This window comes from Neofelis nebulosa, chromosome 3 (genome assembly GCF_028018385.1).
Source record: "Neofelis nebulosa isolate mNeoNeb1 chromosome 3, mNeoNeb1.pri, whole genome shotgun sequence".
In the NCBI taxonomy this organism is placed as follows: Eukaryota; Metazoa; Chordata; class Mammalia; order Carnivora; family Felidae; genus Neofelis; species Neofelis nebulosa.
In genome coordinates, this window is record NC_080784.1 from 171,463,138 (window position 1) to 171,489,804 (window position 26,667).

At 37.5% G+C, this 26,667-nt stretch overlaps 1 protein-coding gene across 7 annotated transcripts in view; it reads left to right on the forward strand.

Annotated features, from left to right (window-relative positions):
- The window catches only part of ATP8A1 (ATPase phospholipid transporting 8A1), a 232,689-nt gene that overhangs the window by 50,480 nt on the left and 155,542 nt on the right, over positions 1-26,667 (forward strand). For 4 of the 7 annotated variants that reach the window (XM_058722721.1, XM_058722723.1, XM_058722718.1 and 1 more), the window contains exons 6-9: positions 10,079-10,119; positions 16,173-16,246; positions 22,155-22,224; positions 23,285-23,412. In XM_058722721.1, coding sequence (XP_058578704.1) covers positions 10,079-10,119; positions 16,173-16,246; positions 22,155-22,224; positions 23,285-23,412 — 313 coding nt within the window. The other 3 variants (XM_058722720.1, XM_058722724.1, XM_058722725.1) reach the window with 3 other exon arrangements.

The window sequence follows — 26,667 nt, forward strand, 5'->3', positions numbered from 1 at the left end:
CAACGCGGGGCTTGAACTCGCGGACCGCGAGATCATGACCTGAGCTGAAGTCGGCCGCTTAACCGACTGAGCCACCCAGGCGCCCCTAACTTTTATTTTTTAAGTTTAATTTATTTTGAAAGAGAAAGAGAGAGTGTGTGGGCGAGTATGTGGGGGAGGGGGAGAGAGAGAGAGAGAGAGAGGGAGGGAGAGAGAATCTCAAGCAGGCTCTATGCTGTTGGTACAGAGCCCAACATGGGGCTCAATCCCACAAACCATGAGATCATGACCTGAGCTAAAATCAAGAGTCAGATGCTTAACTGGCTGTGCCACCCAGGTGCCCCAAGAGATCGACTCTTGCTGAATCAAGGAGAGGGGTGGGGCAATGATGACAGGAAGGCACAGGAAAATGCACAGCGAACAGATCCACCTGGGCTCAGCGAAGGAGAAGGAACCTCATCAAGCAGCAAATACCACCGAATTAGACTGTGACACCCACTATGTCCAGCATTTAAGAAGTCGTGAGTCTTCCCGGGTGCCCCAGCTCTAAGCTGCAGAGCTAGAGCCTGGCTGCAAGAATGGTGGGATGGATTGATTACTGCGGCAGTGGAGGGAGATCTTTCCTTCAAGGAATTGTTCAAGTCATTGAGGGAAAAAGCAAATGATAGATGACTCTGTGAGCAGGATTGAGGGGAAACATTTTGAGAAAAGGGGATTGCTGATCCTCGTGCTCTCTGATCACATCATCTCACCCATATTTTCGTTTTTATAAGTCACTGGTCAAAAACAGCTTTCTGGGAGATGCCCCTAGAGTTTCTGTAGGCCTCCCCAGGGGCCCCAGGATTTCATTCTTAAGAAGGTCTCAGGAACACTGATGCTGCCAGTGAGGCCCATTGTTACAAGTTTTGTAAGTGGGTAATGGAAGTGGTATCACCGATGGAAAAGCCATATATAGAACAGGGATAAGAGCAGAATTCAGAAAGTTGCCTTTGTCTTTTGTGTTGGCGGACTCCAAGCAGATTGTTGCTTGACTTGCCTTTTTTTTTTTTTTTAAAGTTATTTATTCTGAGAGAGAGCGAGTGCACATGCAAGAGAGGGAGAGAGAGAGAATCCCAAGCAGGCTCCTCACTGACCGTGCAGATATCACACAGGAGAGTTTTGTGCAATGTCAGCTTATGCCGCAGAGAGGTTTCTGCCTTAAAACTGTCTTTGGAATGCAAGGGTCTACATAGTGACTGAATTGATGCTTTAATATGGGTATGATGGCTTTCTTTCTTCGCGAAGCTCAAAGGCACAGTCTCAGCACTGCCTTGTCCTCCTCAAGGCACTGAAACTCCTCTCTAATGCCTACAACCAAGTAGAAACCAGAGTGTACCACGTTTTCTGTGGTTTCTCCATCCTCTGTGACCTCGCTGGTGCCCATCATCCTTTCGGATAACTCGCCTCTTGTTACCCACTTAAAGAAGTAGCATGATTGCCCACAAATGGCACCCCAGCGACTTTCAGTAACAGCCCCAGTGATGAACTCTTTCATTTACAGTGGTGACAGCTTCTCTCTGAGAAGCCCAGTGTTAGACTCTTAAGTGAGCACCTGTACCTGTGCAGCGTTTGATTGGGTCCTGAGAGCCTGCCAGTTTCTCCAGGGCCTTTGATGAGGGAACTCCCAAGGGACTCTAACAGAATGTTTTCGTTTCGAAACAGAAATCCATTACAACAAAGCTGTTAAGGAGTATCCTGCTAAGTAAAAACAGGTTACATTTGAGGTATTTGTTGAAAGTCTGAGCTCTCTTCTGCATGCTGTCAGACTAATTAGCCTGGGTGAAAACTGTAGCAGGTGTGTTTGGCTGGAAGTGCAGAGAGAGGAGTTTTGCATTTAAAGGAATGAGCTAGGGGTGCCTGGCTGGTTCGGTTGGTTGAGCGTCCAGCTTCAGCTCAGGTCACGATCTCATGGTTTGTGGGTTCAAGTCCCACATCGAGCTCACTGCGTCAGCACAGAGCCCGCTTCAGATCCTCTGACACCCCCTCTTGCTGCCCCTCCCCCACTCGTGCTCGCTCTCTCTCCCTCTCTCAAATATAAACATTAAAAAAAAAAAACTAAAAAATGAAAAACAATAAAGGAATGAGCCATTAATGCACCATAGGACAGGCCATTCTCAATTCTGCCATGGCTTGCTTTCAGCCCCCTTCACTAATCATCCCCACAGCTCACCTTCTTAAACTCTGATATTCTAGAGGTATGGGGTAAGTACTTTGGGTGCTGGGAAAGCTAAAAGCTCAGAAAAGCACCCAGCGTAATTTCTCACTTCCTCTAAACGTGGTTGGAGCTGGGTCAGAGGAGGTCAGTGATTAAAAATAACTGCGTTGTTATTTCAGTCACCAGCATAATACACGTGATATTGCTTATTTTAATTGTTCTATGGTTGGGTGTTTAGGAACCAGTTCTGAAGTAGAGACAAAGTGAATTATATGATCGACTTTTATCTTTAGCCAGTATTCAAGCCTTCATTTGTACAGAAACATTTTATATGTCATGAGCTGATTTTCAATTTCCCCAGAATTCTGTATCCTAAGATGGGTCTAGCCTCAAGTTTGAAGAAACCTATGCACTTCCGGTCTTTATTTCTGGTTCTAGTTTTATAGTTCAAGAACAAAAGAAAGGGAAAAGGAGAAGGTAGAAACCTATTCTCAGTTCTCACAAGCCTCCAAATGATGATGATGCTGTAGGTCCCTGGACCACTGGTTGAGCAGCGAGGGTCTGTAGTACATTCAAAGCAATGTTACCGCACTGGGTTAGAATTCTAACTCAGTGTAGGGACATAAAGGTAATTTACACTTTGACTAATCCAGGCCATTATAGCCTTCAGAATAGATAACAAATACCCATTTAGATTGCCAAAAACCAAATGATTGATAACAATTTGCGCTTGTCTAGGTTTAGTCAGTGAACTTCATATGTTGCATGTGAGAGTATAGATTGCACATGATTCTTGGGCCGGTAATGTGGTTTATATCTGATGTCTGATAAAAGTACAAACACAAATGCCCAGAGCCAGCAATCTTCCTCTTAGGATCCTGTCCAATAGAATACAGTCATATAAATATATTTCGGTGTTGTTTGAGGTGGTAGGGAAAAAAAAGAAATCAGAATTTCCATCAAGAGGAAGATAGTTGAGGGATGCCTGGGTGGCTCAGTCAGTTAAGCATCTGACTTTGGCTCAGGTCATGATCTCACGGTTTGTGAGCTCGAGCCCTGTGTCGGGCTGTAAGCTGTCAGCACAGAGCCTGGAGCCTGCTTCAGATTCTGTCTCTCTCTCTCTCTCTCTGTCCCTCTCCTGCTCGTACTATCTTTCTCAAAAATAAACATAAAAAAATTTTTTTAATAAAAATTAAAGATAGTTAAATACATTAGTGTGTAGCTGTTGTGTAAACCAGAGTTGTTTCACAGCTGGACTGAAATACCCAATGCTTATCTCTGGGACACCTGGCCATGAGCAGAACAAGATGCACTAGCTGGTGATTTATAAAGTGCTGTCTAGGGTTTGAAACTCCCCTAGAGGCACCCAAGACCCGCTTCTCTACTTAGTTTAAGGATGTGTATAGATTGATGGCTTACTTGGTTTATCCTGTTATACAGTCTGCTTTGGCTAATTGACTAGGGGCTATAAAAGACCTCTTGGAAACTTTTCTCCAGGCTTCCTTAAAATTAAGATTTATTGTACATTTAATGGAGGTTCAAAATCTGTGTCCTAGATGAGTGTGAAGAGACCCTGGAGAACCGTGCCTGGAAGTTTCTCAGACTCCTGATGCTTCCCTGTCCTTTCATGTTTCTGCTGCACCATATCCTCTCCCTTGATAAAGCTTTTTGTGGATATGTTCTACGGAGTCTTACAAGACTGTTCAGTTAGCTGACCCATTGTAATGGATGTATCCATGTAGTGGCTTGTTTTCCAAAACTGGCTCATCTCTGTGCTTTGTTCTGAAAGCATCTGTGGCATGTTAAGTGGAAAACCAAGCTGCAGAGAAGTAAATTTTTAGAGAAAAGAAAACAAAAGTCCATATGTTCATGTTCTTTTTTTAAAGTTCATTTATTCATTTTGAGAGAGAACAAGTGAGCAGGGGAGAGGCAGAGAGAAAGGTAAAGAGAGAGAATCCCAAGCAGGCTCCATACTATCAGTGCAGAGCCCAACATGGGGCTTGAGCTCATGAGCCATGAGATTGCAATCTGAGCCGAATTCAGGAGTGGGACACTTAACTGACTGAGCCACCCAGGCACCCCCGTATATTCATGTTTGTCTAGAGAAAGATATGTGACGATGCATCAATTAGTATTCCTCAGCTGAAGAAAGTGGCATGTGATGAGAGAATGTCAGCTCACCTGTTATATAGCTCTATCTGGCTTGTTACAAACTTGCATTGATTTTATAATTGATACAAAACACCGTCCACTGAATATGTATTTAAAAGTTTCTTAGACGTGCACGTTTTTGCAGCCAGCCACATCTTCCAGTGTATCTCTTCAACGATGAATTTTGAGGGAACGTTTGGGTGGAGGCAGAGAGCCCCTAGGGGATAGTAGGAGGACAGGTGGATTGAGAGTGAAGGAAGTGCAGAAAGGTCAGTTAAGGGAAGGAGGTAGATCAATTCAATTGTGCAGAAAGAAGCCTTGGGAGCAAGGATGCGAGGAAGGAGCAGAGGGAAAAGGGGGACATGAAGCAGGTTTGGAGGATTGTTTTCCATGGTTCTGCGAAAGTACTACAGGTTTCCACCCTCATTAGTGGAGCAAAGACTCCCTGGCTGGTCTGCTGAGTTTGGGAAGCCTGTTATGACACTTCCATCCTGTTCAGTGGGACCCAGTAGAGTGGTTCAGGGCTATTTTTAGATGTGAACGAACAAACATCTGCAAAGTGGTAGCATTTCAAGGAGGGCTCGTTTAGATTACAGATCTGGAAGGGGTGGCCTGGAGCTGACATCAGAGGACACTCATGTTAGTGCATCCGATGGTTACATAAACATTTCCAACTGCTCACGCTGGCTATATATATATAGTCCATACACTGGAATCATTTTAGAAACTTACAAAACTGAGAAGTCTATTTTAAGCAACTGTTTAAAGAGTTCATTGGCATCGTTTAATGTAGCTGTTTTTTATTGAGTTATAATTCACATAGCATAAATTCATTATTTCCAAGTATACATTGGTTTTTTCATGTATTTATAGTTATACGCCATCACCACTGATTCTAGAATATTCTCATCACCCCAAAAAGAAACTCCATACATATAGGCATTAAATCCCCACTCCTCTCTTCCACAAGCCTCCAACATCCACTAATCTACATTCTGTATCTATGGATTTATCTATTCTTGGCATTTTATACAAATCAGATCATACAATATGTGGCCTTTTATGTCTGGCTTCCATTTAGCATACTTCAGGATTCATTTTGCTGTAGCATGTATCAGCATTTCATTCCTTTTTATGGCTCAATAATATTCCATCATGTGGATGTGCCCCATTTCATTCAACCATTCATTAATTTATGGGCATTTGGGTTGTTTCTACTTTTTGGGTATTATGAATGAATAATGCTACAATAAACATTTGTGTACAAGCTTTTATGTGAATATATGTTTTCAGTTCTCTTAGATACATACTTAGGTGTGGAATTTCTGAGTCATATGGTAGCTATGTGCTTAACTTTCTGAGGAATTACCAACTTGTTTTGTCATATAGCTCTTTTGTAAACATTGTGTATCTGTTGTTTTTAACATGGTACTTACTGGGGAGGCAGGGTTGTATCTTTAGTAAATCTATGTAACTATTACTGAGGCTTCATATGGTCCCAAACACATTAGTGAATCCAGCTTTCCATCCAGCAAGTATTCACTGAGTGCCTTTGTATCACTCTTTTGTAACACGGGGTATTCAGCAGTGAACAGAATAGAAAATGTTCCCATTGTCACCGCTCTTACAGCCTTGGGCAGGAGATGGCCCTTACGTAAATTGTCTCTCAACTAAATACATAGTAGAACTGCCTTAATACTCTGAAGGAAAAGTGCAGGAAGCTTATTTGGACTTGAGGGGAGTGGTAAAGGAGTGGGTGTCATGAAGTGTCCCTTGAAAAGTTGTGTTAAAGCTGAGATCTGGAACTTATATAGGAGTTATCTAGGTGAGGATGGAGGGAAAGAAGGTTCCAGTCATGGAAATGTGCAAAGGATTTGAGGCAGGAAACAGCATGTTGCTTTCACCACAGGGTATGAGGGGCAGAGGGAGCTACGGGAGGTGGTGGTAGACTAGACAGGAGCTGTTAATCAAAGGCCTTCTAGATGTTTGGACTTGTTTTATGAACCAAGGGGAGCCAGTTGAAGAGTTTTGAGCAAGGGGTGACTTCATCGTTTATATGTATATTATATATGTATATTATATATATTTATATGTATATTTTATATACATATAAAATATACATATAAATATATATAAATATATAAAATATATATGTAAATATATAATATATAAATATATAAAATATATATGTAAATATATAAATATATAATATATAAAATATATAAATATATATAATATATAAATAACATAATATATATAAATATATATATCGCTTATATATATAAATATATATATTTGTGTGTATGTAAGGATATGTGGACTGATACATAATAATCCATAGTTGTACAAATATAGATAATCATTACATATAGTTATTATAGCTATGCTATAGTCACTGAATTTGAAAGAGATCAAGAGTGAATGTGGGAAACTAATGGTGAGGCTAATGCAGATCTCTAGCTGGGGGCACATGATGGTTGCTTCAAGTAGGGGTGCTGGTGTTGGTGATGGTGGAGGAGATGCAGAATTGGAGATGCTCAAGACATAGAATCAACAGGAAATTTTTAGTAGTAAAACGTCTTCCTAATTTTCAGTGATTTTTTTTTTTTTTTACATAAGAGCAGAAGAGATTTTAAAAATAAAGAGATGAACAGTGAGGCATATGAGAACAATAAAACCACCTCAAACAACAATATAGCATCACTAATCAGGAGAATTTAAGTTTCTTAAAAGTATTGCTACAAAAACAGTGAGAAAACCTTATCTAAATTAATAAGTAAATTTAACAAAATTACCAGATAGCAAGGTCATTGTATGAAAGTTTAATTCATTTCTATAGACTACCAGTGACCAGTGGGAAATGAAGTAAATATATCATTTACAATATAAGAAAAGTTATCAAATATCAATAGATAAATCTAAATGAAAGACTCTTATACAGTAACCTACAAAAACAAATCTGAGAAAAATTAATGAAGATGTAAATAAATACAGAGATAGAGGTTGTCCAGGGATTGAAAGACTCAAGCCCCACATCAAAAATCTCAGGAGGTATTGTTTTAAGAATTAATGATTTGATTCTAAAATTTATGTGGAAATGCAAAGGACGTAGATTAGCCAAAACTACATAAAAAAAGAACAAAAGAGAAAATTTACTTGATGTCAAAACTTGCCATAAAGTTACAATAATCAAGATGGCATGTATTGTGAAGATATGCAAATTGATCAGTAAAATAAATACAGAGTCTAGAAATCTATCTAGTACAGCACCACATTACTTTAATTAGGAAAATGTAAAATCTTTTTTTTTTTTAATTTTCACCTTAAGGAGAAATATATGTTTTCTTTCTCCAGATTTTTATTTAAATTGCAGTTAGTTAACATACAGTATAATATTAGTTTCAGGTGTAGAATTTAATGATTCGTCACTTACAGATAGACAGAATCTCAGGTACACACATACCGTATGAGTCCATGTATATGAAATGTAAGACTAATCTATGGTGACTAATTTATATTTGCCTCTAGAGATGGAGGGATGGATTGTAAAAGAGTGTGAGGGATCTTTCTGAAGTTTTATATGTTGTGATGAGTGGTAGATTCACAGGTGTTTACAGTTTTCAGAACTCATTGAACACTTAAGATCTGTACATTTTGTTATACCTCAGTTAATAAAAGAAAACCTCGTAGGCGTGAGCCAGGCAGTTGCCCTAAATAAGGGAAGCAGGCTGGGTATGAGAACACAGGAAACCATGAATGCGGTGAGCCCCATGGAGAAAGGTGGCCACTGCTCTGTTCGAGGCTTAGGCGGGAATTGAGTGACCTTCTGAGCTTTCCAGATAAGCTGAAGTCTTCATTTTCAGGCCAAATTTCAATTCTAGAAATATTGGGCACTGATTTTTTTTTAAAAACCTAAGTACTGCAATTGAGAGAGTATATGAGATAGGATCAGAAGAAACTAAATGGCAGTAAAGGACTCTGGCTGCTGTTGAATAATATTTTTCTAATTTAAAATACTGCAAATTTGACCCCATTATGCAATGTCAGTTAATCTTAGTTATAGTTGATTTGAGCAGCACTTGGCTAGCTGTCTTTGTTGAGAAGTGTACTTACTATATTGTAGCTACTGGATTAAGCCATTAAAAGGCAGAGCCCTCTCATTTATTCTTTATTCTTTGTAACAACTAATTGTGAGAAAGACACTGCTAAGCAGCGACAGACAACATCTGTACCCGTGGCCTTTTACTCTGTCTCATGCCCTGACCCTCTTGTACTCAGGGAACAGCATTAAGGAGCAGGTGTAGTCCTGGGATCAGTTTGATAAACTCTGCGGGCATTAGAGTTCTGTTTTAGAATGTAGTGATCACTTTTGGATGCCTGCGGTTCAGATCCTTGACCCATAACTGTACAATATTGTAAAAATTGGAACTTTAACTTGGTCATATAGTTATAGAAATTGTACTGGAAATATTTTAGTGTTAGCTCTTCAACTTGGAATTATTGTTTTAATTTAATGAAGTGAATTCACCAAAATTCACTGTAGGATATTCATTGTTGGACTTATTCATTTGTTTAACAAACATTTGAGTGTCTTACTAGGAGAGCTGTGAGGTACCATGAGAAAATGAATAAGACACAGCCTTGTGTTCAGGGAATTTTGAAAAGCAAAAAAGATTGTATTTACATTAAACTAATTTATATCGTAATACTGACTGCAAGACCTGTTGGTATGTGACTAATGCTGTTTTTGCCGTTTAACATTTTGGAGGTTATTATCATTGTGATTTATGTCAGAGGGCTCAGGTTTCAACTTTTCTAACATCAAAAGAATCTGAATGTAAAGTTTTGTACCTATCAATTATTTCTCCTGCATATATTTACTGAGTAGCTCCTTTGCGCCAGGAACTGTGCTGTTTCCAGGGAATATTATTAAATGGTGCAAATACTGGCTTTGCCCTCATGCAGTTTACTGTGGGGATAATTTGTTGACTGACCTTGACCTATTCCTTAAGTACTAAGTGCTGTACTTTCTACCTTGCATTATTATCTTTACTGTTGTTTTTTTTTTTTATTTTATCTTTTAGTGTCTATTGGTATATTCAATATTATGCCACAGACACATACTGGGGATGAAAAAAGATGTACTGAGCAACGTTACTGCTGTGAAGCAATAATAAGACACTAATAAAGTATCCCTCTATCATAATTTAATAGTAGCCTCTTCTTTCATTTCTTCTCAGTAAACCAAATATGGAAACTTACGCAATTTTGCCCTATTAGAAAACTAAAGGCGCAAATTCTTTATCTGTTTATGTGTTAAATTTTTACTAACCAATGTGAAATCTGTTTCTTCTGTGCCTGTAAACCTTTCTTTTTTTTTTTTTAACATTGCTACTGTATGGCTTCTGAAATGCTCTTTTAGCTTGCCACTCCCTTTTCACATCATCTGTGTGGCTTTCTCCTCCAGCCGTGGCCTGTAATTCTTCTTTGTGCTCAAGAAAGCCCCTGAGCACCAGTGAGATTACCCTCTGCTAGTAATGTTTTATTGTGGGATCTAAAATGTGCATGGGTTGTTTTTTTAATTCTGTGTGAAATTTTATAGCATCTTTGCTGTCATAATTAATTTTTAAATCTATAAAAATTGCTGCTGGTTCATTTTTTGAAGCTGTCCATTTAAAATGATCATTTCCTCAGAAGCAGGCTTTTAATAAGTAGTAAAAATGTTTCTAAAAATGTCACCTTTTCTTTTTCCAGTTTTGAGAAATGGTGCTTGGGAAATTGTGCACTGGGAAAAGGTATGCATTGATTTTTATTTTGTTCCAGAAGAAGTGCATCGATGTGTACTCTAATAGATACAATTTTTGTGTGTGATGTAAACAAATGTCATGAATTCTGATACGAAAGCTGTTTAGTAATTAATGTTGTAAACATACATGGAGTCTTTAGTCACTCTCATTTAATTCTGAAATATGCTAGAAAGACTTGAAAAGTAATATTTGGAATTCTTTGTTTTTCATAGTATATTTTGAGTACTGTTTTTCATAGATTTCATTTAACCATGAACTGTTTTGTGTTGAAACTTTTTGCTTTAATCATCTACTGTCCAAGCAAAACTAAGAATTAGAGTTCCTTAAAAAAAAAAAAAAAAAAAAAAAACAACTTACTAACCTAAACATCATTTTCTAATGAACTGGAAATCAATTCCATAGTCTCAAGAGGTTAACACGCTCACAGGACGTGTAACATGGCAGTTAGTGAGTTGAGTCATCATTTAACATGTGTTATCTAAGTGCTTTTAAGACCTCAGTTTCAAAAGGTAAGCAATTGTTACTAGTTCTCCCTTAGTCCTGGAAGACCATTAACTCTAGTCTAACTAGAGTCTAACTCTATTCGCAAGCAAAGAACCTTTATAACTTGGTGAAAGACTTTTGGAGGCAAAGCCACTCTACCTGGGGGATTTTGTTTTCTGAGATTGCTAGGAACAGCTTAGGTGTCCCACTCAGCTGGTTACTTGCCTTCCAGTATTTCCCAGCAGCTTGAAGGCCATTCCCTTAATTCTGCCCTGTGATGTTCATAGTCACCTTGTGTCCCTGCAGGGAACAAATTCCCTCTCAGTTGATTGCATTTTTCTCATTTTAAATCAGTGGCCAAAATAAAGATTGACATCTCCCTTCCTGCGTGTTTAAAAACTCACTACTCTCTCTGGTCTTTGACATAAAAGTAACAAAGAGGAAAATACCTTGACTGTGCTTTCCTTAGTCCTGTCATAGTCACCGCTCAGAGAAGCACAATAAAAAAATGAAAAAGCTCAAAAAATTGCTTCAAAAGAAGTTTCCTTTTGCTCTTCTTTGGCACTTGTGGATTTAAACATTTTAGAAGATTGGTAGGATGTAATCAAGTATGACGAATTGAATTGTATTATAAATGTGTATCATTTACTAGGTTTGTCATAGTAATTAGCTTAGACACGTTTCTTAATAAATTGATATATCAGTTTCTTACCATCTTATCCAAAGTAAGCAGTCATAAAGTCAGGAGATAAGCATGCATGACTTTCCTCTAAAATTAGCCTATTACAATGTCTTATTTTACTGATGTCTTTTTTTTTTCATTATTTCAAGATTGAGTGAATTACTGTAACTCAGTTTTTCACAGACAGGAAATCAGCAGCCCATGATTACCCATAATGTTAGCATTCTTTGTTGTCTTGGGGATCAGTGCCACACCCTCCCTGCGCATCCCACTTACAGAAGCAGAGGAATAAAATTTAAAGTGTTGCCAAAAGTTACCCAGCCAGCATGAACTGATGTTACTTAATAATTTGTATTAGATACTTAATTAGAATTTTTAAAAGTTGGCTCAATGATGAATTCAAGATAAATACTCAAAAATTAACAGCATTTCTTTTGTTGGAGATATCAAATTAGAAAAATACAATGAAAGATCTCATTCCCAGTGGCATGTGAGATGCTTACAAATAAATTTAAGGTATGTATATGACCTTTGTAAAGACAACACCAAAGCTTTTTAGGTGTTAAGGATTGACATAAATGGGCAATTATGTCAAATTCCTAGCAAAACCAAAAGTACCAGTTGTTCCAAAGTATTGGTGTAATATAATCCCAGGGAAATTATTATTTTTTCCTCAAGAGTTGACTAAATTATTCATCTTCATTTCAAAAAGAAACAGTCAAGAAAATAGAAGAATATTTTGGGAAAATGAGCTGTGTGCAAGGATGAGTAAAATGGAGAGCAGAAGTTATTAAGATAGTATGGTTCTGTTGCCAAAATAGGCATTGATAAATAGAGTAAAATAGACTAGAAGAAAAGGGACAAGGATGCCCTGAAATAAAGCCCATTTAATATTTAATAAAGAGGGCAAAAAATCATTGATAAAATAATTATTTAATAAATGATGTTGGAAATCACCAACTTGCAAGTTTCAAGAAATAATGCAGTTTATATCTAAGTCACATCCCATGCTAAAATAAATTCCAACTGGCTTAAATGTTAAAATGTTGGTCTTGAAAAACATACAAATAGAATAAAGACTTTAAGAAATATTTGGAGAAGAGCAAGATCTCAAGCTGTCTGGAATTTGATCCTATAAATTTTTTTAAAAATGCACAGCAAAAGCACAAATAATTAGGCACAATAGGGAAAAATAGTTGTGCCAAATAGGACAAAAGATTGAAATTGTTATATAAATAGGAAATAAAAGTTGGCAATAAGCAAGAAGATCTGTAGTAAGCAACCAGACTCCGTGTAATATTCAACCTAGTTATGAAAGTTGCAAATTTAAGCAATATTGGTGTCTCATTTGCTATACTTCTACTTTACTTAAGATTTTTTGTTTTATGAAGTATTTCATTCACATACTATTGTGGATTAATAATTTAGGTCTTCATATTGAGAATCATAAAAAGGGGGTTCTGGGAATTTAACCTGAGAAAATAATGATTAAGTAGAGGAAAAAACCTGTACATGCATAAAAATATTTATTGTAACATTTTTTATAACGATGAAAAGGTAGACTAATGTGGATATCCACCATTAAGGAAAGTGTTTTTTAATTTTTTTTTTAACCTTTATTTTTGAGAGGCAGAGACAGAGAGTTATCAGGGGAGGGGCAGAGAGAGAGGGAGACACAGAATCCGAAGCAGGATCCAGGCTCTGAGCTGTCAGCACAGAGCCCGACATGGGGCTCAAACCCACGAACTGTGAGATCATGACCTGAGCCAAAGTCAGACACCCAACTGACTGAGCCACCCAGGTGCCCTGGGAAAATGTTTTTTAGATTACAACATTCTACACTCTGGCATATTTTGTGATAAGTAAAAGCTGTAATTTCAAATACTGTGGCATCATAGAAAGATTTTGTACCATTCATTCAGCAAATATTTATTGAGTGTATGTGCCAAGCAATGAACAGCAAGCAAGACATATGAGGGTCCCTGTGTCATGAAATATAATCATAGGTGAGAAGAACAGAGGCATTTATGCTAAGATGTCAACTATGTAAAAATGGTTTATTGAACACTGAGTAGACAGGCAAGCAGCCTTGCTTGTTGGGTTAGCCAGGTTGTGGGACAAGTCTTCTCTTTAGCTTATGTCACATTTTGTACAATTAAAAATAAAATCAATAAACTGAAACCAAGAGTCTGATCCTCATGCCAGGGTAATACAATAAGCATATTACCCTTACCGGCGCTAATGGGGCTTTCTTTCAGGACTTGATTTCTTTGTTTTTCTAAATGTGTGGCTACTGCAGCTACCTTTTAATTGTCCTCGGAGGACCTACAGTTTTGCACAGCATACGTCCAGTCATTCACAGATGGGCACACTTCAGCTCTCAGACATTAATAGTTCATCTCTCCAGTTTTACCCTGAAGACTTTTCTCTGTTGCACAAACTGTCTGACTTCCAAAGCAAGTATTGCAGTGACAAAGCCCTATACAAGGCACTGCATGCATCTCCATTCTTGACGTGTAAGCTACTGCCTTCCATGGCCCTGACCGCAAAGTCTAGTTCTTCAAATTGAGATGCAGCTGAAATTGTTCACAGGTTTTGGAGATAGTTGCAGGTGGAGAATTTAGGAGGGATCTTAGACTCAGTACATTCTCCTGGCTTTGTAGAGGAGTATGGAGTGGTGGGCTCTTTGCAGGTGTACAGGTCACTCCCTAAAGCTGCTTTAAGACATGAAGTTTCCAGCATGAAATGCTTTTGTTTGGATTTAGAATTTATATCTCCAAAAATTTCTTGGTAAAAATATTAATATGCTGGGGTCTGTAATTGGACAAAGATTCTAAATCAGTCCATTACAGTTTGATAAACTTACTCTTTTACATAATCCTCAGTTGTAGGTATGAATGTCAGTGACTTGAGAAGGCTCAAGGTGATGGTCTAAAGCCCTGAATATTTCCTTAACATCAGTATTTGAGGAACTAAGTGCTCTGTCATGATGTTCCTCCACTGAGAACATGTGGTCAAGCAATTTGTACCAACTTGACTTTCTCTTCTGTCCATTAATCTTATGCACACACTAGGCTGGAAAGGGGGAATGCCACTTTAGGAATGCAAAACCAAAAAAAGAAAGAGAGGTGCTTGGTCGTGTTTGAGAAGGGATCTAAAACAGGCATCATAAGGAGGGGGCAGGTAAGTTCCCTGCTGTCCTCATAGTACTGCAAGAACTGCTTTAGCTCTCGGTGGTGAGCCTTTGGTTTTCACAGGCCCCTGAGTAACTAACTACTTCATACCACCGTGTAAGGTGCTAATAGTTTCTTTCAGTCCTCAGTTGAATGACCACAAGCCTGGCTTTTGTCTTAACAATGAATAAAGATGTGGAAAAGCAGTGGGATCAGTAAGGGATTTTTGTAAGTCTGACTGTTAAACTCTTACACTATAATGTGGACAACTATTCGATTTTATGAAGCATATAGTCTGATTGGGTAGCAAACATTAACATGCAATAGGAGATTAAAGAACATTTAAATGGTAGCCTGGGTAACATTCTCTCCAAATGCCGTAGCTCCATTGACCTTATACTTCTTGATCTTGGGTGCGATCAGAGTACAATCACAACACATAACAGGCCTGTTTACACCTATACTTGCTGGGGTTTTGTTACTTCCCCTTTTTTGAGGGTTGGTGTGTTTGATTGCAACGTCCCTGGAAATTTGTCCGTTTCCAATCATCCAGATTTCAGCTAAAATCTCCCTTGAATTGGAGCTTCCCTACCTGGATAGCCAACATACATACCATACACGAGAAGACCCCCTCCAACCTTGCCTAACTTCCTCCCCCGGCATATAAAGTAACCACAGTGGTCTGTCTCTGCAATAATTTCTTATTGTGATTCCTGCTGAGGACACAATTCTCTCCTCCCCCCCCCCATCCAATAAAGTGTTATTTTAGGGTTCAAGGAGAAGTTGAGAGAGGAAAGAACAAAAAGGCTTTAACAATAACAAAAAAAGACTTTTCTTCTCTTGATTAAATATTGAAGCTTATTTGGAGGTTTATTTGGCTCCTAACAGGGCACTTTCGTGATCTAATGAGAGTGGTTATCAGTGTAACTTGGTCCAGTTGTGACTTAGTTGGAGTCCTAATGTTTGCACAAAACTCTATGACACACCTATCACTTAAATCACCTCTAGAAAGGTTCTGGGCTTATTATATCTTTAATGTGTCTTTAGGACATATTCACAAAAATGCTACTGGGTAGAAAAGCCAGGAAGATATTAAGCTGTTGTTTTTTTTTTTTTTTTTAATTTAAAATACAACATAGGTTTACTATATTTACTTATGCAAAATCAAGCTTTGCAGCCAGTCAGATAAGGGTTTGAGTCTAACCTCTTCCTCTCACTGTGATCTTAGAGAAATAACTTAGAAGCTAATAAGACTCTTTTTTTTTTCCTCTCTAAACTGTAAATTATAATCAAAACCTATTTTATAGGACCATCATGAGGAATAATGATCATATATATGGTAGTTAGCTTTTCCAGTTGCACTGAGATTTCCTTAAGCAGGGTAAAGATCACCTTTGGTAAATTCCTCCTTTTTATTTTTATGTCATAGAGAATGTGAGAAGTTGAGATGTCAGTGGATAAAATGGATGGATTTATTAAGCTAAGCCCTGTAGTTGGAAAAAAAAGATACAGTGTTCATATTTTAAAGGACTGTCCCATCCTTGGCCTCACTCCTAGATCATTTTATGCCATTTTGTGAAGATAAGTGGTTCTTGTTTGCCAGTAACCATTTTTTACTGTGTTCTATGCTTAAATACAGTGGGTTGTATATTTGTAACTATCTTTCAATGCAGATAATTAACCAATTCCCAGTTTTCTTTCAGGTAAATGTTGGAGATATAGTTATAATAAAAGGCAAAGAGTATATACCTGCTGACACTGTACTTCTCTCATCAAGGTAGAGATTACCTACTGATGCTCAAACAGTGTAGAGGATGGTTTCTCTACCCTGCATTGACCTTGTGATTTCTCCAAGGAAATAAGGAATAAACGAAGAATTTCAAACCTCTCTAATGATTTTGAATTAAACATTAAAAAATTGATTGGACTTAATGGACTCTTTCTTATTTGCCATATAGAATAAGTGATAGGTACTATCCTGTGTTATTCAAAAGTTATCATTACAATTAGAAGTCTGCTCTCTCTCTGGCTACATCCAGATCCTTGTGTGTGGACCACTAACTCATGAGATTTCCTGTTGTTTATTTTATATAATACATGGATGGGGTTCTATTGATTTTTATCTTGCAGTCCTTGTTCATGATAAATTCTTCTATGATGCATTAATATATCCCTCCAAACTTTCTTGATCTTTATGGGACATTAGTGCAAGAAAATGGATGAATGATTTCTTTTTTGTCGTCATATCTTTTGAAACGCCATACTCTTCCAACAACAACAAAAAAAAAAAAATTGAAGTATTTTGCTCTTTTAAATTCTTTCCATGACTGAATTTAGATAATTTTTGTTTTATTCATATTTAAGACAGTCATGAATTAGTATTCAGAACATATGGCACCGTTACCTTTTAAAGAATGAGGTTTTCAAATGGTTTGGGGTTTAAAAACTGTAAAACTGGTCCTAATATAAATTAAGAAAAATGTTTTTTAATATCTTAGAGGTTGTTTATCATCATTTCCTTGGACAGTTTTATTTGTAAAATCCACATATAAATATGGACAGTGTCCTTTTTTCAAAATCTATTTAATCAGGTCATTATTTAAAGTGATTGGATTTATAACAAGTTAGTGACACTTAACCGAGCCAGAAGTTCTCCAGATACTTATAGAAATAAGTCTATGGGTAGTTGAAGTACTGTAGGTAGTTGTACTTTCATACTTTATAGCTGGGAGATTTTTGTGTCACCTATAGGTTTTATTTCCGGAAAAATTAAAATTAATGGGTTTCTAAATCAGCCTTTTCGTTACTAATTTTTCTTTGCTCATAGCTTTAATTAGGGTCGGTTTCTAAAACTGAAGTAGAGGTACTGGTCCACATGTGGCTGTGTGAGAATGAGTTTAACGGTTGAGCTTGCTGTCACTGCCTCAACATACCAGATGGCATCAGGTACTAGAGAACACTCTGCCTAGGAGACAGGAAATCAGGATTCTTACCCTGGCTTGGTGATTTTGAACAAAAGACTTCATCTCCCAGGCCTTGATTTCACATCTTTTAAAGTGAGGAAGAAGGAGTAGATGACGAAACTCTGATATTCCCTGATTCTCCTTCTTCTTTAGATTCAGTAAATTTTTATTTATTTAAGTTGTAAGAATGCCTAGCCAACAGAACAATGGGCACTCGGTGGTACTAAATAAAAGTTTGATAAATGTAGTGGATGACTGACCATCTAAATGGTCAAAGTTCAAAGTGATAATACAGCATTCCAGCAATTTAAGAAAGTAATCGTGTTTTCCTGATTACGCCTATCAGAGAGACATAATTTACCATAGAGAATATCATGTATGTGTACCATTAATTACAGTTTTTATTTTTTGTATGCTCCAAAGCATGAAGATACTTGACTATATTGCCCTGACTTTATACATAATTTTGAATTGAAAGTTTTAAAAAATACTTTTCATCAGCCTCTATCCACCCCCTGAAAGCTCTGTGCTCATATTTTTTTAAAGTTTGGAGCATTTTTACAGGAGTTATTTCCTCAACGTTAAAAACACTCACTGGTGGCTCACAGATACTGTAGTATAACTATAGATACGGTAGATGGAAATAGTTTCTATCTTTTTTTTTTTTTTTAAAGATTTTTAAGTAATCTCTACACCCAACGTAGGGCTCAAACTCACAACCCCAAGATCAAGTCTCATATTTCACCAACTAAGCCAGCCAGGTGCCCCAATAGTTTCTATATCTTACTATAGCAGCCACAGAGATTAACTTCCTCCAAAGATTATTACTTCTTAAAAGATTGTGTGACTCATTGCATTTAGTTATTTAGTAGGACTCAAAGTATAAAGCCTCTTCCATTATGTATTTATATCCCAGTGGCAAAGTGCCACCTTTCAGGGTTGTTTTTTCTCAAAAAGTTTTGCACTACTCTTGTGAATGTACGTTAACCTTAACAAATAGGTAGAAGTTTGTGTCCTCATTGAACAGAAAGCGTAATTTTGACTTCAAGTCTTATTTTTTGCCATTTAACTTTACCTAACAACTAAGTCAAGGTGGGAATATTTAATCCCTAATTAATCTGATCTCTTCATTATGCCACACTGTCCACTATCAGAATAAGGACATGGTGATTCTCACCTGCAGATGAGCATTATATAACAGTAAACATAAACAACAGTTTGTAACATTTTAATTTCCAAATATTTTCAATTATTAATACTAATAGTGTACCCTTTCTGAGGTAGTTTGAAAATAAAGCATGAACATTGTTGAAAGTTACGGTGTTTCATTGATTTTTCACTTCCATTTGAAGAAACAAGTTTTAGTTTATAACAAATACATATATAAGTTTAGAAAGTAAGATATAGAGTAAAATAACTCAAGCTGTTAATTCAAGTCCACACAGGTTCCTGGCATGTCTATTTCATACCCTCTCTGAAAAACTTCTCCTGGGTTCAAAGGCTTATTACCCTTTTAAGACAATGCATCACCAAGACTTAATGAATTATTGAACAACTCAAAAGGCTGCGATTATGCCTTCTAAAACCCATGTCTTTACAGCTTTGCATTAAAGGTAATGATGTGTATGCAGTTAACTTTCAAAATGTTTCGGAATCAGAAAATTTCTAATACTTTTTTTTTTAAGTGTATTGGGGATGGTGGTGGAGAGGACTAATATACTTGGTTTTTCAGAAAATTGTTCCCACAGTTCTTTCCTTTTTGGGTAGGAGTGGTCATACACTAGATGGCGTGAGGGTGAGGAATTGGAGAAAGGAAAATCTGTAAGATAAAGTAACTATATAAAATTTTGTTTTTGAGAAGATAGTCTTGTGAATAAACTTTAAAAAAGGAGCAAAAGTTTCCACATTAAAAATTGAAAATTGGGCTTCAAATTGAGTAAACCTTTAATATTTCACATTTTCTTGTGCCTTTAGACCTGATCAAAATAAATTTTGAAAAAATGGACATTAGACATTTTTATTAACATGTATTATTTTCTATAATAATTTCAAACTTTCTGTCTCTTTTGTCCATTTGTTTGGTTCTTCTTTTTTCTGTTTTTCATTTTTTTTTTTTTCCGTTTCAATTATTTTAAACTGGGACCTGTAGGTGGCAGTAGGGGAAATAGTGAAAGTGACCAATGGGGAACATCTCCCAGCAGATCTCATCAGCCTGTCCTCAAGGTTAGAACCACTGAGTCGTACAGGATGTGTGTATGTGGATCCTCACCCTACAGCAGAGAACAATTACACCCAAAGATGGTTGAGTTCTATGTCTCTTCCTGTAAAACACAAAAATGTTTATACTTCTTGGAGATAGACATTTCACAAATGTTTTAAAGGCCTTTTATGAATGCAGCATTGGATGCTGTTTGTCCCTCAGGTGGGAAGATTCAGCTCCTATTGTTCTCAATAGGAGTTCATGAGGCATGCCAGTAGATTTTAATTTCCTGTGCATCATTAATATATATCCATATTTAACAACATGCCTAAATACCGAGGCTGAATTTAATACCTCTCCAGGATACTGTTTTGAACAGTGTTAAGCTTTTCATGAAATGAAGTCATTGAAATTTTGCCTTATTCTTATATTTGAAACTTACTGTGAGTTCTGTAGAATCCCTTCAGCAATTATGACTATAATTTGGGCTTGTATAGGGTTTACAGAGGACCCCCTGCACAAAGCTGGATGTTGTACCTTTTGTACCGCATGCTTTGGGATCAGTTTTTATCCCACTTGTTACTAGTGGCAAAGTGCATGTTCCCGTGGTAAAGTTCAGCCGTCTACCAGTGTCTGTATTGTGACATGCATCTTGTTTCATCTTTCCACTTACTAATCAAAAAGCCTGCTTTGCCTCTCTGACTGTAGCTTGCGTTTGGATGTCACCATAATTTGCTGAAATATTTATTATGTAGCATGATCCCTTATGTAAAACTTCTTGCTGCTTTTTCATAACACTATTAAGAACTGCTTCAGTAACAGCTGTCTTAAGGGATTAAGAATGTTCTGAATTCGGATGCATATTTTATTTGCCCCACTTCAAATAGAAGTCAGCCGTTTAACTTTTTAACTTCCTAGCCATGTAAAGTCCTAGAAAAATTGCTTTGTGAAAAAAAAGATAGAATGGTAGTCTCATTTTAATGTGAGAATGGCCTTGGACATATTGATCAGTAATATTTTAATGCATTTTACTGGCAAAGTATGGAATCTGCATTGTTCACCTAACATCTGTCACCATGCTTCTATATTGTCGGAAGATATGTTTTAAAATTTCATAAGCCATTTATGTTTCAAATGTATATATAAGTTACAAATTAGCAGTTACTAGAGCCAAGTTAAATGTTGGATAGATGATATGTTGAATATAATAGAGCGAAAATATAAATACTGAAAAATTTCTCCAGTTGGGAAAAAAATATAAGCCTTTATGGGAGAAAAAAAAAATCCACTGAGTGAATTGAAGAACTTGCAAAGTTACATTAAAATGAATCTGTAAAATATTTGATCATTGGCCGTATGTTTCAGCAATTTTCACAAATCTCCAGGCCACAAAACTAAGCTACCTGCCCATTTCTGAAACTTGAAATAATGTGTTTTGCACATGTACAAATTGGAAGTTGATTAGAAGATTCAGGTATTTGAAACTGACAAACTTTTTCCATTCTAACTTTGAATACATATGCTTATCAGAGATTATATTTATACTTCCATGATGTTACTAAGGCTTATTGTATAACCAAGTGCTAATGAGATTGATTTAACTTCAGAACGTTTTCCCTTACACTTGAGGATACAATTAGATGACAGACTCACCTGTCTATACTTGCTGGGCACATAAAGTCAGATTGTGAAGGGAAAGGATATACACAGTCCAGGATGTAGTACCTGTGATAATGCTGGAGAATGTGCATCCCTTCTGCCAGCCACCACTCACTAAACTTTTCCAAACACATTCTGGTGGGTACCCATGAAATGGACAGGTCAAGGAGCAATATGGCCAAGTTGGCTGGTTTTAGTTTTAGCTTTTTCTGCCACAAGAATCTCTGAAATAACCTTAAGAAAGAGAACAGGAGCAGAAAAAAACAAAAACAGAAGTATGTATCTAAAGTATATATCTACTTCCATTGTAAAATCTCACACAGTTTTTAAAAGTAGCCTTAAAATTTAAATATTATGGTTCGTATGATCCTGTTCATCTTTTCTTAAAAGGTAGTCACTGAAAGTTTATAGAAGCAGCAATCTGGAATTTTCTAATCACTTTCCTTAACCAATTTATACATGGGCTACAAGCATGAAATCTCACTTGATATTTTTGAGCTAAAGATAAATCTGGACACAACACTGCTTTTACATTTCAGATACAGTCTGTGTCGTGTCGTTATGGATGAGCAATTTAAGTAGCACATGACAAATCTAATCATCCACATTAGCTTGAAGATCAGTACTGATTGGCATCAGGAAATTGCTTTGTGGTCGTTCTAGCTGAAAAGCTGATCCATGAGTTGTGACGCATGGGTTCTGCCTCCCAGCATTTAGCACTTAGAATGGAAATCATCATGAAACTAGACGACTAAAGCTTTGTTTAAAACAAAAGGCTTCAGTGAGTCTAAGCATTTAAATAAGTTATTATTATGCTTTTCTTCCCCCACTAAATCTCTCTGCTTTTCAATTTTAAATAACAGTGAACCCCAGGCCATGTGCTACATTGAAACATCCAACTTAGATGGTGAAACAAACCTGAAAATTAGGCAGGTAAGATCTAATACAGGTTTATGTAATTTTTACTGATTTATTACACGGAATCAAGAGCTTTATTTCTGGTGTTGTCTTGAATTGAAGTGACTATCTAATTGCAAATACTTTCTTGCTGAGCCACTATGAAGAGGTGTCTTTGAGATGAAGACTCAGATTTACTTGCCTGATTAAATATAGTCCATCACACAGATATTATTTGTAACATTTTTAATATTTCATGTAATAGCCAACAGCCCGATGATGATAATTTTAGTAGTTCTAAATACTTTGACATGTGTTCGCGTATTTAATCATCCCCATTCGCCTGGCCCAAATTATTATTTGGCTTTGCTGTATCGAAAAGGCATAGTGTCCATTGCTGTTCTAAAAGTCTCACTAATCTCAGGGAATAGTTAGGATTTCTGTATTTGCTTCTCATACCATCTCCGATAGAAAGCAACGGTTTTTAAGGAGGAGACTTTTAAAAATGTACTGTCTGGGGTTCTAGGGGGATGATGGAAATGACAAGTGAGAAGTTTGGGATGTGATGGAAGTAGGTCATCAGGGCACCTGAACTCAGAGTGCCCCAGGAAGCGGGGGCCTGTTCACTGCCAGCCAGTAGAAGCTAGTTGGCCAGAGGGAGGAACTATTTTTGAGTTTTCCTTCTCAGTGGACTAACAGAAAAGAAATGTAACGATTCTCTTTGGACATAGTTCTGTTTATTTTGCATTCTCTTTTTGAGATTCAGCAGGCAGACTGTATAATGCTAAATATTAATTTTATTTTTGGAAACACATAGTTCTTTGAGGACTTACTTCAAAATACCTTTGCAGTCAAGTTAATAGTCTCAAGTATGTTTTAGATCTTTCACAAAAGCTACCCTATTCTTGTATTCAAGTAGAGAGGAAGGTGACCCTTAATTATGATTTGACAAACAGTATTGTGTAAGGGAGGAGACTTGCTTATAAAATAGTGGGACCTCTTAGATCCTAAGACTGAGATGAATTCAGAATCCCCCCTCCTCCTGCACACAATGCAATTAATATACTCTTTTGCTTTTTAAAAAATTTCTGAACAGGGCTTACCAGCAACATCAGATATAAAAGACATTGACAGTTTGATGAGAATTTCTGGCAGAATCGAGTGTGAAAGTCCAAACAGACATCTGTACGATTTTGTTGGAAACATAAGGCTTGATGGACATAGGTATGTAAAATTGGTCTTTATAAGAACCCAGAATTCAGGGGTGCCTGGGTGGCTCAGTCAGTTAAGCATCCAACTTCGGCTCAGGTCATGATCTCATAGTTCCTGGGTTCAAGCTCCACGTCAGGCTCTGTGCTGACAGCTCAGAGCCTGGATCCTGCTTCAGATTCTGTGTCTCCCTCTCTCTCTGCCCCTCCCCTGCTCATGCTTTGTGTCTCTCTCTCTCAAAAATAAAAAACAAAACAAAACAAAAAACATAATTCACTGCGTCTCAGTGTATTGCTCAGTGTTTTCCAAGCCTCGGTGCATATTATTTTCTCATGCTCTAAGTTTGAACACTCAAAACCTCTTCTTAAGTATTTCTGTGTTACTTCTACCAAGAGTCTTTTTGCAGAAATGTTAGCTCTTAACTCCATGCATATGGTACAACCGAAGACTTCCTCAAGATGACAATTGGATATTTTCAGGGATATGCCAGGCTTGTGGCACATTAATTAGTGGCATATTCTTTGGCCAGAATACTCATGTCCTAGGCCTATCTGCAATCTCCATGGCTTGGGTCCTTTCCTGTGATTTCTAGGTGCCTCAAAGATATCAGATTCTACCCGCAAGGAGTTGACTGTACTGGATAATTTCTTGTCTTTCTTGTCTTCTCTGTATAATTCCATATGCTCTTTTCTAGGCCGTGTTATCATCTACAGTTATCTTTACTGTTACATCCTTTCTACCCTTCATTCCTTCCCACTTCTCTTTCCTGTCCCTCTCTTCATAGATTCAACCGGTATTTCTCAAGCCCCCAGTGGGCTAGGTAGGCTAAGTACAGAGATGGAACAGGAGACTGCAGTGAACAAAAGAGATAAATATGCCCGCCCTTGTGAGCTTACTTTCTTGCAGTAAGGAAAGGGCAAATAGACAACAAATGATAAATAAGAAAATTCTGTTCTAGGTTAGAAAGTGATAAATGCTTTGAAAAAAAAAGAAAAAAAATAGCCCAGGACAAGGCAGATTGGGTGTCCTTGAGAGCAAATCACTTTTGAGTTAGAATGGTTGTAGTAAGCCTCATTCATCAGGTAACATTTGAGGCCTGTGAGTAGGAGGAGAGTAAGTTAGCCATTTATGCATCTGGAGGGAGAGAATTCCAGACAGAAGGAATAGTCAGCGCAAATTATTAGTTGTATTTATTGCATCATTTTAAAGTGGGAATGTGCCTGGAGTAGGTATGAAATTTCAGGGAGGACAGCGTGGTTGAAGTATAGTTACCAAGAAAGAGTAATAAAAGAAGGGTAGAGGAGTAAGAGGAAGCCAGACCATGCAAGGCTTTGAAGGCTATTGTAGAGTGTTACTCTGAGTGAAATGGTGATCCATTGGAGGGTTTTTAGAGGGGATATCAGCGGTTCAGTTTTGGGCCAAATAAGTTTGTGTCAGGGAGGCAAATGAATATATAAGCCTAGAGCTTGGGATAGAAGTCTGGGTCATGAGATAAATTTGGGACTATTTGGCATAGATAATAATTAAAGCCATGGAAGTGGAAGAAATCACTGAAGGTGAAACGGTATGGAGAGAAAGGTGAGGAGTCCCAAGGATATCCTAAGACTGCAACATTAAGGTTGGGAAAAGGGAGAGACCAGCCAAAGAAACCAAAATCAGCTTGGTAGGAAGAAAGCTGAGATGGAGTGAGGAAAGTCTACCAAGACAAAGGGAGTGACAGACATGGGTCAGATGTTGCTGTTGGTCAAGCACAATGAGGCTGAGAATTAACAGTTCCGTTTAGCAAGTCGATATCCTTGAGCTTGGTTAGAGCAGGCAGAGCCTGATGAAGTGAGTCTCGATAGTGGAAGAAGAGGAGTTGAAAATACCAAGTGTAGACAGCCTTTTCAAGGAGCTTTGTTAGAAAAGGGAGCAGAAATGGAGCAGAACCTGGCAAGGAAGGGTAGGGTCTCTCCCATCTGCCACTTCTTCCTCTTGCCCTCGCTTTCCTTCTCCTCTGTCTCCTCCACCCCCAGGTATAGGTAGTGGCCAGCTAAATGCACTAGTCATTCCACCAGCCTGAGAGATTATCAGTGCCTTCATTATTTTATAATTGCATTATTACAGTGTTTGAATTCTAAAGAACATGTAAGATATACCCTAAACTTTCATCCTCATTCAGATCCACCAAAAGCTTTCCTGTAATTCATGAATTATATATTGTTCTAAAATTTGCACAGAGTGACCTCACAGAGTGAACATATGGTTATAGACTAATAATAAAGTTGGCCACTTATATAAGTAATGTTTCTGTAGTCTGACATTCCTAACTGGCCAGCTTCCATTTCTTATCAGTTCCCCATGAAATCAATGCCAAGCAAATCGATGCAGTGAAAGAGAAACTATATGATAGTGCCAAGACTTAGGGTAAGATAGAATTTATACAATAAGCTTTAATACATATGAAAGGTGGAAACAGATTTTCAATACCTTCGTATTGTGGCACATTTGACTTTTACAGTGATTACCCAGAGCTCTTGGAGCCCCTTTATTTGGAACATGTGTACTTTGATTCCATTATTAAGGATGAGGGTCATTGTCTAATGCCAGAGCTTTGGAATTCCACCTCTGATGAAATGTAGTAATAGCTAACTTATGTTGAATCTTCATAATTGAAAAGGAGTATTTTTGGTTTTTTTTTTTGAAGAGTCTGTACCTAATTCCAATCAATCCATACCACAAATGCCAAGGTGACAGTTGTCCTATTGTACCTCATTGTATATGTGAGGAATGGTTGGCACTTATGTGCTTCAAGTATAGGCTAGCAGCTTCCCAAGAATTTCTTGGAAACGTGCTTTAGGCCTAAGGTCCCCTCCCACTCTGAAACATCTTGAGACATATACACAAAGGGTTCCCTTCCAGCTGGGTCTGAAAAGCATGCTGTTTACAGAAAGAATGAGAATTATAGATACTGTAGTCTTTTTCTAAATTGGCATACACCGTTTCTTAAAGGCTTACTTAAGTAGAGGCCTTCAAGTGCTGTTATGACCTGAACTGATGTCACCTGAGCCAGTGATCGTTGGGCAGTTCTTGAAAGAAGGTCTAAGGCCCAAGCTGCTACTAGCTTTAGCCACCTAACAGACCATGAAAGCCCACCAGGAATGCAAGACTCAACCTCACTTTGCCCTCTGCTGGCAAAGAAGTTCTGTAAGAAGTTCTGGGTTCTCCAGAGACTTTACTTGGACCAACTGTTGCCTTCTTTTTCCAGGTTTTTTTTTTTTTTAATGTATT